Here is a 14938-nt window from a genome sequence, read left to right on the forward strand (position 1 = left end):
TGAAAAAGCTTAGCTTTTACACTGAGCAGAATATAAACAATATCAATGGCTTACTTTCTAGGTGTTTCTCTGATATCCTACTTTTATAGCCCAGTAATTTAACAAAGGACATTCTGAAGACAACTTCTTTACCATGGAAATCTGTATAATTTTACCATTGCTATTAGAAAGTTTTCTGATTATTGAAGCCCAAGAAAAAGAGGAACTAAGAGAAAGGAGAAGCTGAGGTTAAGGCAGTTCTTGCCAACTTTAGCTGACATATACAGACTGGAAAGTCTTTTTTCCTACTGCGGCATAAAAGATTTTAAATTTTCCACTTAATACACCAAGTGTTGTTCATGTGAAAAAGTAACCAATTGTGCTGTTGTTTTAATCAACAAAAAGTTCTACAAGTGTTAGATTTACCAAGTCTTGCACAAGAGAACTTTACTAAATAAAGGCAAGTTGTCCAAAAGAACCACTATAGCTAAGGAAAAAGAATGTCATGTGGAGGGCATGCTGCAGAGATAATGTGCTAGAGAAACACAACTGAAGTACTTTATCTCTTTTATAATACACAAGGAATACAGAGGAGAGAAAAAAGGGAACATGTTTTTAACTAAAACAGTTGACAATTTTATTTTCACATTTCACAATACAAATGAAAATTGCCTTTTTTTTTTTGTCTCACTACTCCCCTGCAAAAACTATTCTCAATAGGAAGGGGAAGCAAGTCTTCCTTGTCATGCTGTTAGAAAACACCCAGAGTCACAGCACCATGATCTCCTGGTGAAGTAGAACAAGTAATATAAAATGAATATAAAGAGGTTCCTGTCTCTCCTTATCTGTCTGGTCGAGTCATTCCTGGCCGAGTGGGCACCATCATGGGACGAGCAGGAGGTCTCATCATTGGGGGCCCAGGCATCATTGGCATATGGCCTCCCATAGGTGGCCTCATTCCAGGAGCTGCAGGACAAAACAAAGAAAAGGAAAAAAAAAGTCAGAAAATATTACTTATGAGCAAGCTTGATGGGACTTCAATTAAAGACAAAAAAGTAGGCCCCCCCCCCGCAAAATGCTGAAAGAAAGACATACTTGACAGAAGAAATGCAACAAATTCATCACATCTGTAAATTAGTTAGACATTCTCAAACAAAAAACAAAGGTCAACAGAAGAACCATATGGGAATCATGATATAATGATAGTAAAGGGGGAAACTATTAATAGACTGCTTTTCAGAAACCACCAGGGATACTAGTTCCCTACATTGACCTTTTCTCACTCAGGGAAATTCACAACTAAATCACATGTTACTCAGTCAGCATTTTTAATCAGTTCTATTCACCATAAAACCAGGAGCTATTTCATGAATGTACACAGGCACGGAGGACAATCTTACCACTAAGCGTTTGTTCGGAGTTGTAGGAAAGGTGAGCAGGAGGCCCATGCTGAGAACCTGTTAGTAACCATACTTAGCTCAAGTCAAGAAAGATAAGCAATAATGTGATTTACAACAATTAGCACACACACAAAAATCTGGTTTTCTAATGCATTTTAGAAACTGTTAAGGAATTTTTTGAGGTGTCCCATCAATATACCAGCCAAATATATGAGCTAGGGAAGGGAGGACAAGATGGGGAAGAGCATAGGTAGCTTCACAGATATTCTACTTCCTCAGCTGAGTGGTGGGTTCACGGGTATTCATTTTATTATTATGCCTCATAATTTTCAGGTCTTCTTTTAAATATAAAAATTTCCCTAATTACTTATTAAACCATTTTAATTAAAGGCTTGCAATAAATGGTTCAAGAGAAAACTATATTCAAAGTCAAATACAGTCTTATCATAAAAAGTAAAACACAAGTATATGCAAAGACAAAACAGGTACAGAATTTTTTAAGATCAACAGGAACAGAGAATACTACTAAACTTCTAAGTATCTTACTTTAAAAACCCACTATAACATAATTCATATTCTGCATTTCCTAGAGGAAACTCATCCAGGCCAAAGATTGAAAACAAGGCACCTGAAAAGTTGTTTACTTTGGTCTCCACAGGGCATTTACTTGTAATTAATTGCCAACATTAGCAACTACTAAATCTAATCACTAGTAAGCAGTAACTCTAGATTCTTTTTTTCAACTTATTATGGAAATGTTCAAACATAGACAAGAATAGAAAAAAAAGAGTATAAAAAACATCCATGTACCCATCATCCAGCTTTAATAATTATTCACTCCTGGCCAACCTTCTATCTTTTTTTTTTTTTTAATTTTTTTAATTAACTTATTTATTTATGATAGTCATCAGAGAGCGAGAGAGAGAGAGAGAGAGAGAGAGGCAGAGACACAGGCAGAGGGAGAAGCAGGCTCCATGCACCGGGAGCCCGATGTGGGATTCGATCCCGGGTCTCCAGGATCGCGCCCTGGGCCAAAGGCAGGCGCTAAACCGCTGCGCCACCCAGGGATCCCCCCAACCTTCTATCTTATACCTGCCCACCCCCAACTACTTAATTATTTTAATTTAAATAATCTTATTATTTTATCCTGGCTGAAAACAACAACAAAATACTCAGGAGAACTGGCAATACCAAGCCTGCATTCTCAAATATCAACCACAGGCTGAGGCTGAGTTTCTAGAAGCCTTCTTTAGGTGTGTCATGCATTGACCAGTTGACCACATTCCTAACCCCTCGAAGAATCTGAATTTGTGATCCTGATATAAGAATGCAAAAGAAGCCAAGTCACCTTGTTTTGGGTTCACAAGGCAGTAAGGCAGGAGCTCTTATGTAGACTCTCCTAACATCTCTCTAAATGATACCCACAGTAATAAGCACACTGAATGCTTCTGGCTGGAAAGCTACTCTAATACTTTTGCACCTTGTCCAACCAGTTGAGTTGTAGGTTTCTTATGGGCATTGGATTTACTCTAATTACATAATTTATTCTGCAATCAATAAAATGAGTATAAAAAAAGAACTGTTTCCATGAAAACTAAGTAGATATTTCAAAAAACTCAAGTAAATCATCCCAAAAAGTGCTCACAAATTTAATGGATAAGAGGATCATAAAAGATCAGAACTAGACTGCCTCACAAGGGTTTTAACATTGAAAGAAAATGAAAAAAAGTTGTTAAAGAATATATTATGGATATGGATTATTGATTTAGGAAAGAAATATATGAAAAAAAAAAAGGGAAAAAAATATATGGTGCTTAAATCAGTAGCCTCATTTTCAAAGCAAAGGCCCTGACCGGCTTTCAGATAAATCTGCAAACTAATGTACATTCTTATTTATATTAAAATAAAATGTTTGAGGTATCTTTACACCCTTCCTGACTAACTACAGTGCTAAGGCCCTCTTCATATACTAATTTGGCTTATTTAACCAGCAAGATTAAATCAGCAACAAGGTAGCTCTGCTCTAGATCAAAACTGAAAAAAGTAGCAGCACAAGTATTTACCTACCGTGCCCTTTATCCACCCCCCCCACCCCCGTTGGAACAAACTCATTTACTTTTTTCTCCATTGTAAATGGCCAAAAGTCAGGAGGAGGCAAGTAAGCAGTAGGGAGGAAGAGAAGAAAAAAAAAGGCAGCTTTATCCTGGTTTTAGTAGCATAGGTCTTTGGGTAGCATTCAATTATACTGATAAAACAATTATTTCTTTTCATCATTACATATTCACCAAATATAATTTGTTGCAATAATACTAAACCTATTATTTACAATGAATTAAGAATTACATTTAAATGGAGAACTGAAACACAATGGAGCATCCTAAAAGGAAAGAGATTCAAACTCACCAGGTCCCACTGGCATCATCCCAGGAGGAGGAGGGCCCATCATTGGCATCATGGGAGGGCCCCCCATATGGGGGGCTGGCATCATACCAGGGCGAGGAGGACCCGCTGGAATATCGAACGAGGGTGGAGGTTAAGATAGGCTTACATATTAATATTTTTTTTCTCTTCTATGAAACTAGTTGGGCTTCATGGTCCTGTCCAAGTTCTGGAACAATAGACTTCTTATGGTTTCTTTTATAACAGTAAAGCCACAAAAATCAATATGCCACAAAACTTTAATCACTTTATGTCTAAAAAACAAGAATAAGACTGTCTAGACAGAAGTATAAAATGAAGTCAGGTTCTCCAGGTTAAAAAAAAAAATCCCGAAAATTTAATGTTTTAAATTCCTTTTTAAAAAGAATTATGAGAATTATTATTAATATTCTAAGCATAATTATTAAGAATTATGCCTTCTATAGAGTTCCTGTCAAACTAAAACCAGAAGTACCTAATTTCAGATCTGTTTTTCAAAATATCAAAATATTTAAAATATTCTTTAGAAATATGAAAATGGGGATCCCTGGGTGGCTCAGCAGTTTAGTGCCAACTTCACCCCAGGGTGTGATCCTGGAATCCCAGGATTGAGTCCCTCATCAGGCTCCCTGCATGGAGTCTGCTTCTTCCTCTGCCTGTGTCTCTGCCTCTCTCTTTCTCTGTGTCTCTCATGAATAAATAAATAAAACCCTTAAAAGAAAAATCCTTAAATTATGAAAATACTTAAATTATGAAAAACATATGTAGAGATATTCTTGACGAAATTATTTACAACAATTTGGAACTTAAGTGTCCAACAATATGAAAATGGTGAGGCTAATTATGGTACATTAATAGTATAGATTATTTCACTACTAAAAATAATGGAGTTGGGTGCCAGCTAGCCAAAATACAGAGTAGGACAGAGAGGTGACCTGAGAGCTGTTGTGACTCAAGCAAGGCCTAACCTGTTCCCAGGATGGCGTAAGTACATTAGTGGTCTAGTTACATTAGTGTGCAGCTACTATAAACAGACTACTCCAATGTTCATATCCATGGTTACTTACAGGACCAAGTTTAGGTTTTTGAATTCAATTACAGTCTAAGCCCTCCCAGGAGATCAATGAAACTTATAGCCTAGTTACTCACTCTTCTGTCATTCAGAAACAAAAACCTTCACAGAGAGGAGAGGCCACTCTCCACTCCACTTTCAACTGTCCAATTCTTGTCCAATTCTTGTCTTTCCAAAGGAATATATATTGGTCCCAGGTGGGTTAGAAAATAAAGACTGAAGAGTTTTAATCCTCCAGTGTGGGGTTCACAGCAGTAAATAATTTAATGTACTCATCTATACCTTTTCATATTTTAGGTCGTCTAATCACAGAGACAGTCTGACCTTTCCACTGAATTTCTCAGATCCACATGGGATGTCACAAATACAATATCCTAGTAATAACCTGATCAGAAGGCAACTCTGATGATATTTCAGAAATGATACCACTGAAGTTGTTTTTTTTACTACCTATATATTCATTCAATAAGCATTCAAAAGTCAACTGTAAGATAATCTAACAAAATCAAAGGATAATCTCCCCCCTTAAGTTATGGCTGTTAAGATAAAAACTGTAAACTTACGGAGACTGGGGGGAGGTGGGATCATTGCCCCTGCAGGAGGAGGAGCAGAGAATGGAGTAGGAGGTATCTTTCCTTGTTGAAATGCAGCGGCTTTGGAGAGAGTGAGATAAAAAACACCACACGGTAAATAAGAACTCAACAACCCAATTGATAAAATAACACTTTTCTTTTACATCTTTAACGGTCTCTTGGGTAGCCCTGGTGGCTCAGCGGTTTAGTGCCGCCTTCAGCCCAGGGCAGGATCCTGGAGACCTGGGATCGAGTCCCACATCGGGCTCCCTGCATGGAGCCTGCTTCTCCCTCTGCCTGTGTCTCTGCCTCCCTCTCTCTCTCTGTCTCTCATGAATAAATAAATAAAATCTTTTAAAAATCAAAAAATCCTTAATGGTCTCAATTATTTCACTTTACCTACAGAGTATTCATTTAAGATTATTATTTCATGGCCTCTATAGTTCTTAAATCAATCATAGAAATTCACCAGCAAAAATTACAATTGATTGGTTTATTGATTTGGGTTTTTTAACCTATTTTTATTTAGTCAGCATTTCTATGGCTGAATTATCAACAGGAGAATGGAATGAAGACCTCCAATCTACCAGTGTCTAGCAAAGAGACGCAGTCATCTTTAATCAGTAGATGTGGTTTACAAACAGTGTGAACCATTCACAGTTTTATTTGAAAAAGAGTGTGTATCTGCCCAAAGGCCAGGCTTTGTAAAACTTCATATGTTGGTTTAGGTTTGAAATTAATATACTGAGCTAAGAGACATAAAAAAGAAACAAAAATTTTAAAGCAAGAGCCTGCCCAGAAGGAGATTCTGATCTGAAAAAATATCTAATACAGACAATATGAGGCACAAATGAAAACAAAAGAAACTGAAGATATTTTATATATAGCTTTACAAAGAAGTCACGCATAAATACTAAAATATATACTCAGTTAACTATACTGAAACTAAAATTAAGAAATAAATTTTTTAAAATTTTATTTAGGGTATCCCTGGGTAGCTCAGTGGTTTAGCGCGTGCCTTCAGCCCAGGGTGTAATCCTGGAGTCCCACATCAGGCTCCCTGCATGGAGCCTGCTTCTCCCTCTGCCTCCCTTCTCTCTCTCTCTCTCTCTCTCTCTCTCTCTCTCTCTCTGTCTCTCACGTATAAATAAATCTTTAAAAAAATAAAATAAGGGGATCCCTGGGTGGCGCAGCGGTTTGGCGCCTGCCTTTGGCCCAGGGCGCGATCCTGGAGACCCGGGATCGAGTCCCACGTTGGGCTCCCGGTGCATGGAGCCTGCTTCTCCCTCTGCCTGTGTCTCTGCCTCTCTCTCTCTCTGTGTGTGTGACTATCATAAATAAATAAAAATTAAAAAAATAAAATAAAATAAAATAAAATAAAAAAATAAATAAAAATTTTTTATTTATTCATGAGAAACACAGAGAGAGAGGCAGAGACATAGGCAGAGGAAGAAGCCTGCTCGCTGTGGGGAGCCCGATGTGGGACTCAATCCCAGGACCCCAGGATCACATCCCAAGCCAAAGGCAGGAGCCCAACCGCTAAGCTACTCAGGTGCCCCAATAAATAAAAATTCTAAATGAAAGTAAAATATAGGGACTCCTGGGTGGCTCAGCGGTTGAGCGTCTGTCTGTGGCCTGGGGCGTGATCCCAGAGTTCCAAGATGGAGTCTTGGAGGCACCTGCTTCTCCCTCTCTCTGTCTCTGCCTTCTCTCCGTGTCTCTCATGAATAAATAAATAAAATCTTAAAAAGAAAAGAAAAGAAAAGAAAAGAAAAGAAAAGAAAAGAAAAGAAAAGAAAAGAAAAGAAAAGAAAGACAAAAGAAAAAGTAAAATATACACTCAGAAAGCTATTCCTAAATATAAGCCCTTTCCAATTCAGTGCAATCTGCAGTCCAGTCCCTTTCTACCCGACCAGTACAACGTAGGTCAAATTACTCAAGCAAATCACTGCCAACTCCTAAAGGTCAGATCCCAAAAAATGACCTACAGTAGAGATTTACATAAAGCTAGCCATTCATATGCCTCTGAATAGAGCCTGTGCTCTATAGGGGATCATAGCTCAACAAAGGCTTTTCCAATCAAAATGTCACTTCCCACACCCTAAGCAGAAGAACAACTTGTAAAGATTGAGGAGTAGACAGCGGACTCAAAGCCAACATAATCATGGACAGCAGCACATGGTGTCCCTGATGGCTTGCCTTCTCTCTTCCATAATCCATCAAAAACATTTACTCATCCTAAATTCTTTTGCTTCATACAGAAAATAAGTAAATGAATATAATTCTAACCTTTAATACCAAAAAATTTCTAACATATTTTCAAATAGAAAAAAAAAGATTACATTATAATATATTTTTTTCTAATGAAATGGGACAATATCTGAGTTTACTCCTTAGTAATCCAGGATGGAGAAAGGGAGAAGATAAAAGTATTCTCAACTATGGGCACTTTGACCCCCTGGGGACACCGGGGAATGCTTGGTGACATTTTTAGTTGTCACAACTGGGAACTGCTACTGGGAACGAGTGGGCAGATGCCAGGGCTACTGCTAAACATCCTAAAATGCTCAGGACAGCCCCACAACAAAGAATTATCTAGCCCCAAATGTCAGCAGTGCTAAGTTTGAGAACCTACATTTATTTCTTTATTTTTTATTTTTTTTAAAGATTTTATTCATGTATTCATGAGAGACACAGAGAGAGGCAGAGACACAGGCAGAGAGAGAAGCAGGCCCCATGCAAGGAGCCTGACGTTGGACTCGATCCCGGGACTCCAGGATCATGCCCAGGGTGGAAGGCAGGCACCAAACCGCTGAGCCACCCAGGGATCCCAAGAACCTATGTTTAAACAAAACAAGACTGTTACAACTAGGTGATGGAAATCAGGGGTGGGGGTCAGCCATGGGAGTCTCATTCATTAACCTTTCTACTTTGAGATTTTCCATAAGCTTTTTTTTTTTTTCCTTAAAATCGCAACACCATCAAAGCCCACATTTGCCTGCCAGCTCTGAATAACTAAGAAAGGCCATGTGTCAAACACACCAGAATGATCTAAGATAGAAATGCAACATCTTCTGTCAGTGTCTTGAACTCAACTAGCCTAAACAAAAATTTCCCTAAATAAACAAAAAGAGGAGCTCCTGGGTGGCTCAGATGGTTAAACATCTAACTCTTGATCTCAGCTCAAGTCTTAATCTTACGGTAGTTAGTTCAAACAAGTGTTGGACTCCATGCTGGCACGGAGCCTACATAAAACAAAAGAAAAAGAGTATGGAATGTCCGACAGAGGTCAAAACATACTCAGATCATTATGTCATATCCATTACTTCCTTCTTGACTGGTTATCTTTGTCAGAACTATAAGAATAAGAAACTCAAAGTCTCTCAGACTCTCTGAAGGTAACGATAAACCCACCTCCACCTTTTTCTACTATAAAAAGAAAATAGTTCTAAAAACAACGATCACTACAAAGGAGGTTTCATACAAATTTGCTACAAAATCTAGTCCATGTGAATAAAGAAATATTAGGTAACTCATTCTCCTCTGCCACCATTCCTAATCTAAGCAATACATTTTGCTCTAATCTCAATAATATTAATGTGTTCCTATATTCCCTGAGAAACCGACAACCTTCTAATCCTTTTGTTCAACACATCAGAACGCTATTTATCACTCAGAATGAGTTGCTTCTGTGAAAAACAACAGAGAGACGGGGATTTGAGAAAGAATGGAACCATTTTACCACATCAAGAACATCAGAACAAGACACTGAAATGTACTTGTTTTGTCGATCAGGCTCTGAGCCTGCTCTTCCATCCATTTCTGATAGTAGTCTTTCACATTCTCTTTGTGTTTCCTACCACTGCAGTGTGTCTTTCTCACAGATGGCTGTAAAACAAAAAGGTCATTATCAGTCATAGAAACAAGTTTTCCAAACTAGAAATTTTATAAACCCTTTCCTTTACATAGGTGGCCTGGGTACCTTTAGCAGCTTTAGCTGGGTGCTAAAGCATCACTCACAAACATTATCCAACAATGCACTGTGGTCATTTAACTACTATGTCATCTAAACCAGAGATCAGCAAACTATGGCCTACGGGCCAGCCACCTGATTTTGTAAAACAACATAGTAGAACACAGCCACATTCATTTATTAAGGTACTATCTATTTCTTTCCTCTACAAGTCATCAAAACAAAGATGATATGGTCCACAAACCTAAAATAATTACAATCTGACACTTTAAGGAAAAGTCTGCAAACTTCTGATCTAGAATATGCCTTTTGATGCTCTAAGATTATCCTATAGCAAAATAATATAGTTTATATATATTTAAATTATACTGTTTATGAGAATATCGTCTTTTAAATGACTATGGGTCTAGAATACAGACTATGTGAGTCACATACAGACTTGTGTCTCTAGCCCACTAATCCTTTTGTTCTTTAACAGTTTTACTCAGGTAGAATTGACATTAAGATAAACTCCACACATTTAACCATTGTTAACAAGTTAACATTTATTTAACACTTACTACATGCTAAACACCATGCTATTTACTTTACAAGCAGTGTCTCAATTGTCATAATAATCACATGTGCATGGTACAATGGAATGTTAATCAGAAAGAACCAATCACTGAATCACACAATTATGGACAAATCTCAAAACTATGCTCAGAGGGGCCTGGGTGGCTCAGTCAGTTAAGTGTTTGACTTTGGCTCAGGTCATGATCTCAGGGTCCTAGGATTGAGCCCCACATGGGGCATCTCACTCAACAGGGAGTTTGCTTGTCCCTCTGCCCCTTCCTCCACTAGTGCTCGACTGCTTGCTAATAAATAACCTTTAAAAAAATAAAGCATGCTTAGCAAACAAAATGAGGTACACAGACTAAATACTCTAAGATTCCATTCATATAAAGTTTTAAAACCAGTAACACTAATCTTTCATAATAAAACCCAAATCAACTGGGGCCAAGGGTGTAGGGGACTGACTATAAAAAGACACAAAGGAACTTTCTGGGATGATGGAAATGTCCTGTATTTCAATGTATACACTGAACTGTAATTATTTGCCAAATCATCAGACTGTATGCTTAGAATGTATGCATTTAATCAAAATATAATTCAATGAAATTGATTAAAAAATCACAAGCTTGGGATCCCTGGGTGGCGCAGCGGTGGCAAACGCCTGCCTTTGGCCCGGGGCATGATCCTGGAGTCCTGGGATCGAGTCCCACGTCAGGCTCCCTGCATAGAGCCTGCTTCTCCCTCTGCCTGTGTCTCTGCCTCTCTCTCTCTCTCTCTGTGTGTCTCTCATGAATAAATAAATAAAATCTTAAAAAAAAAAATCACAAGCTTACTATCTTCAATTTGTGCTTAAAGACTTGTCTGATAAAACACAAAGCTGGCAGGGGTACCCGGGTGGCTCAGTGGTTGAACGTCTGTCTTTAGCTCAGGTCGTGACCCCAGGGTCCTGGAATTGAGTCCCACATCAGGCTCCCCAACAGGAGTCTGTCTCTCCCTCTGCGTCTCTCATGAATAAATAAAATCTTAAAAAAACAAAACAAACAAACAAAAAAACCCAACTAGCTGGTAAGTAGCAAACGAAGGCCTGGAGCCCAGATCTTACTCAGATGCTCCTCAGGGCTGCCTAACTACCTCCTACTGATAGATCCTCTCTTCATAGGATTGCTTCACTAGAACCAGGTATGACCAATATCACATGAACAGAGACTGTCTTTTCATGGTCTACATTTCAAAATATTGTTCCCTGACTCCTCAATGACTTATTATGTAATACAACAATGAGGCCTTAAGCCTAATAACAAAATCATGCCTAAAAGTCAGCAAAAACTCAGAAGTTGCAGCACTGATTGTTTACTGCATATCAAAGTCCACCACAGAGAACCGGTTCAATCACTATGGAATTTTACTACATTCACAAACTATCATGTTAGGACAACAATATCACAAAGGCACCTGGCATTTCTCACAAAGAGACATGCATTTTAAAGAAATATTCTTCAATTCTTCAATTCTCTAAATGCTGGCATTAGCAGATAAGCTATAATTAGCCTACTCGCTATATCAGAAAATGATGATGAGGGGTTTGACTAAACAAAAAGACTGGGGTTCTTTTTTTTTTTTAAGATTTTTATTTGTTTATTTCATGAGAGACAGAGAGGGAGGCAGAGACACAGGCAGAGGGAAAAGCAGGCTCTATGCAGGGAGCCCAATGTGTGACTCAATTCCGGAACTCCAGGATCACACACTGAGCCAAAGGCAGACACTCAACCACTGAGCCACCCAGGTGTCCCAAGACTGGGATTCTAAAGGCAAGCTACCATAATACCAACTTATTGGAGGAGTCCCATCCAGGACAAACTATAAGTAATATTCAAAACTATTATTCCTTCAAGAGGGACCATCTTATTTCAATATTCCACAAATGAATGCTGAACTACATCTGACCAAGTGTTAGAATTCCAAATGAAGTAACAACACAGAAATCATGGGCTAGGGTCCTTGAAGCTACATTTCAAGAGGACAAGATGATCAAAAGTTCTGGTTTAATTAGGTTTCTGCAGAGGCAGCAAAGTATAGAGCTGTAGTCTTCAAGGTGCAGCTCACGAGCATCTAAGGGTGTCTCAGACCCACCTTTTGGGAAGATGTGCAAGGTCAAAGTAGTTTCATAATACAAAGACATTTCTTTTTCACTGTATTGACAATTCCAGATGATGCCAAACTTCTGGCACTTTAGAATGACCTGAGGCAATGGCAACCCAATTCATTAGGGATTATTGTATTTTTTCAACGCTATGCACTCACAGGGGGAAAATATCCAGTTTCATGGAGACTGTCCTTGCTGAAGCAGCAAAGTTATTAATTCTATCATACCTACTAATATATAACTGTTATATATACTCTTGTGTTCATGTCTTTTGAATATTCTGGGTGAAAATGAGATATACAAAGTACTTCAGCCACATGCCAAAATATGGAGCCATTCCAAAGAAAAGCAGGAATGTAAATGGTTCAAGTTGTAAGCTCTACCAGCTGCCTCTTCAATGGAACATTTTTATCTGACAGAGCTGAGACACAAACTGGAAATTTAAACTTCTTAGAAATAAATCAAGTGAGCCTGTCACTTTAAGGAAGCAATTGGTACTATTTACTGCCAACAATAAAATTTGAGCTTTCAAACAAAACTAGAATTTTATTTTATTTTATTTTAAAGATTTATTTATTTATTCATGATAGACAGAGAGACAGAGACAGAGAGAGAGAGAGAGAGAGAGAGAGGCAGAGACACAGGAGGAAGGAGAAGCAGGCTCCATGCCGGGAGTCCGACGCGGGACTCAATCCCGGGACTCCAGGATCATTCCCTGGGCCAAAGGTAGGCGCTAAACCGCTGAGCCACCCAGGGATCCCCAAAACTCAGAATTTTAGAAAACCTTATTTACTACCATGAGCTTGTCAGCTTCCTAATACTTAGGAAGTATTTTTTTTATTAGATTGTGACATTAATGTGAATATTTATATTACATAATCAAATGTGTCAACATTTGGAAGACCTGTAAAATTGAGTGAACCAATATTCCAATATTCATTTTCCAATTGACCAAAGCATGTTACAAAATCATGTCTGGTAAAATATTCACTCAAAGTACAAGACAGATCAGTGAAATTTGGTGGGGGGGGGGGGGGGAGAGAGAATCTTAAGCACGCTTGATGCTCAGCATAGAGCTGGACACAGGGCTTCATCTCTCACAACCCTAAGATCATGACCTGAGCCAAAAGAGTCAAACACTTAACTGACTCAGGCACCCACGCATCCCCAGATCAGTGAATTCTGATGTAACAGTATGAAAAATTTGATATGGTTTCAAGAGCCCACACTGAAACTAGTTTGGATATAGTAATATAAAGTATTAAAGAATATCCACAATTATCTAAAAAGGCTAGTAAAGTACTCCTTATGCTTGTGCGGTTGAAGTCTTCATACAATTCAACCAAAATATAGTGCAACAAATTTAATGCAGAAAAACCCAGCTGTCTTCCATCAAGTCAGACATTACAGAGGCTTGCAAAAAGATTAAAGCAATGCCATTCTTCACACTAATTTTTTTGAAAATTGCTATTTTTCACTTTTAAAATGTTATTTGTATTACAATTAAAGCGTCTGTTAATACTACTTTCAAATGAATCAATAAGTATCTTAAGTTTTAACTTCAAATACAACAAATATTAATAGCTAAACCAATATAACTCATGTAACTGTTTTTTTGTTTGTTTGTTTTTTAATAACCCAGTAATTTTTAAGAGTGGAAGGGACCAAAGAAGTTTGGGAACTGCTGGCACAGAAGCCCTGGACTTAGACTGCTTAGGCTAACCTTTTAGCTCTGTACAACTTCCTGGTTTAGCAACACACCCAGTCCTGTATCCATACTCTGCCTCAGTTTCCTCCTCTGTAAAATGAAGATAATACTAACTTATCATAAGCATTAAACAAAATGATATATGTTATGCATCTGGAACACTGCCTGACACACAGTAAATATTCGATCTTAATTTTGGGGGGCAGCTTTTAATCAAATCAAAGGACAGTACTCAGGTTTCAAATCTAGGCATTTCTTTCCAGTTTAGTCAATCAAATGTGTGAGTGCCTTGTCACAATCAAATATTTGAACTTTAGATCTCCCTGGAATTTTCACTTGTCATAAACTTTTTTCACCTTCAATTTTCACCTTTATTTTGGGTCTCAACTGAAAACACCAACCGCTGGAAGACTCATAACTACAAATTACGAAAACAGTTACAGGAAGGATGGGGGAAAAGAAATCCAGATTATTTTCTCCAAGCAGACGCACTTAAACTCCCACAGGATGGAAAGCACAAATTTACACCTAAAAAATAAATAAATACATCTAATTTGTCACACACAGGTGCTTTGAAAATGAAAAGAGACGCTACTTACAGAGTCATGGGTGAGGTATGTGTCGCAGTAGTCACAATAAAACCTGGGAAGAGATAGAAAGCAGAGAAAAAGAGAAGACGACAGCCAGTTAACAGAGCCCACCCACCGACGTGCTGTTCAATGAACGTAAACTATGAAAAGATCTACCCGCGATTCCAAGACTTCCGACAAAGCGACCTGACACAAGCTGGATGGGGGAGGGGGGGGGGGTTGTCTTGCGCGGAGTCGACCTCCACATACTGAAAGACGGCAGCGTCTAGAATTCCGGGGCTCCCTCGCCCAAGCCTGCCGCTCTCCGGGAAACCTCAAGAGCTAGAACCCGCTCTCCACTCCCCCACTGGGCCACAGTGATTGCCCGTGAGCGCCAACACCCGCAGATTCGGGCCCCCGACTCACTTAGGCATGTTGCTCTGCAGGCCGTTGGCCACTCCGTCCCGCGCCGCCCGGAAATGACGCACACAGCAGGCGCCGACGCCGCGGAGCTGACGCGTCAAACGCGACTCCAGAAACTCCCGCTAG

The 14938-nt window shown here is 38.8% G+C and overlaps 1 protein-coding gene across 1 annotated transcript; it reads right to left on the reverse strand.

The window, feature by feature from the left end:
* Positions 1-591: 591 nt before the first annotated feature.
* SNRPC (small nuclear ribonucleoprotein polypeptide C) lies at positions 592-14934 on the reverse strand. Its single transcript, XM_072833368.1, has 6 exons — positions 14816-14934; positions 14420-14462; positions 9184-9329; positions 5433-5522; positions 3783-3887; positions 592-945 (listed from the first exon to the last, which is right to left on the reverse strand). Exons 1-6 carry the CDS (start codon positions 14821-14823, stop codon positions 723-725), a joined length of 615 nt encoding a protein of 204 aa, XP_072689469.1. The 5' UTR covers positions 14824-14934; the 3' UTR covers positions 592-722.
* Positions 14935-14938: the final 4 nt, after the last annotated feature.

Source organism: Canis lupus, chromosome 7 (genome assembly GCF_048164855.1).
Source record: "Canis lupus baileyi chromosome 7, mCanLup2.hap1, whole genome shotgun sequence".
NCBI classification, from domain to species: domain Eukaryota; kingdom Metazoa; phylum Chordata; class Mammalia; order Carnivora; family Canidae; genus Canis; species Canis lupus.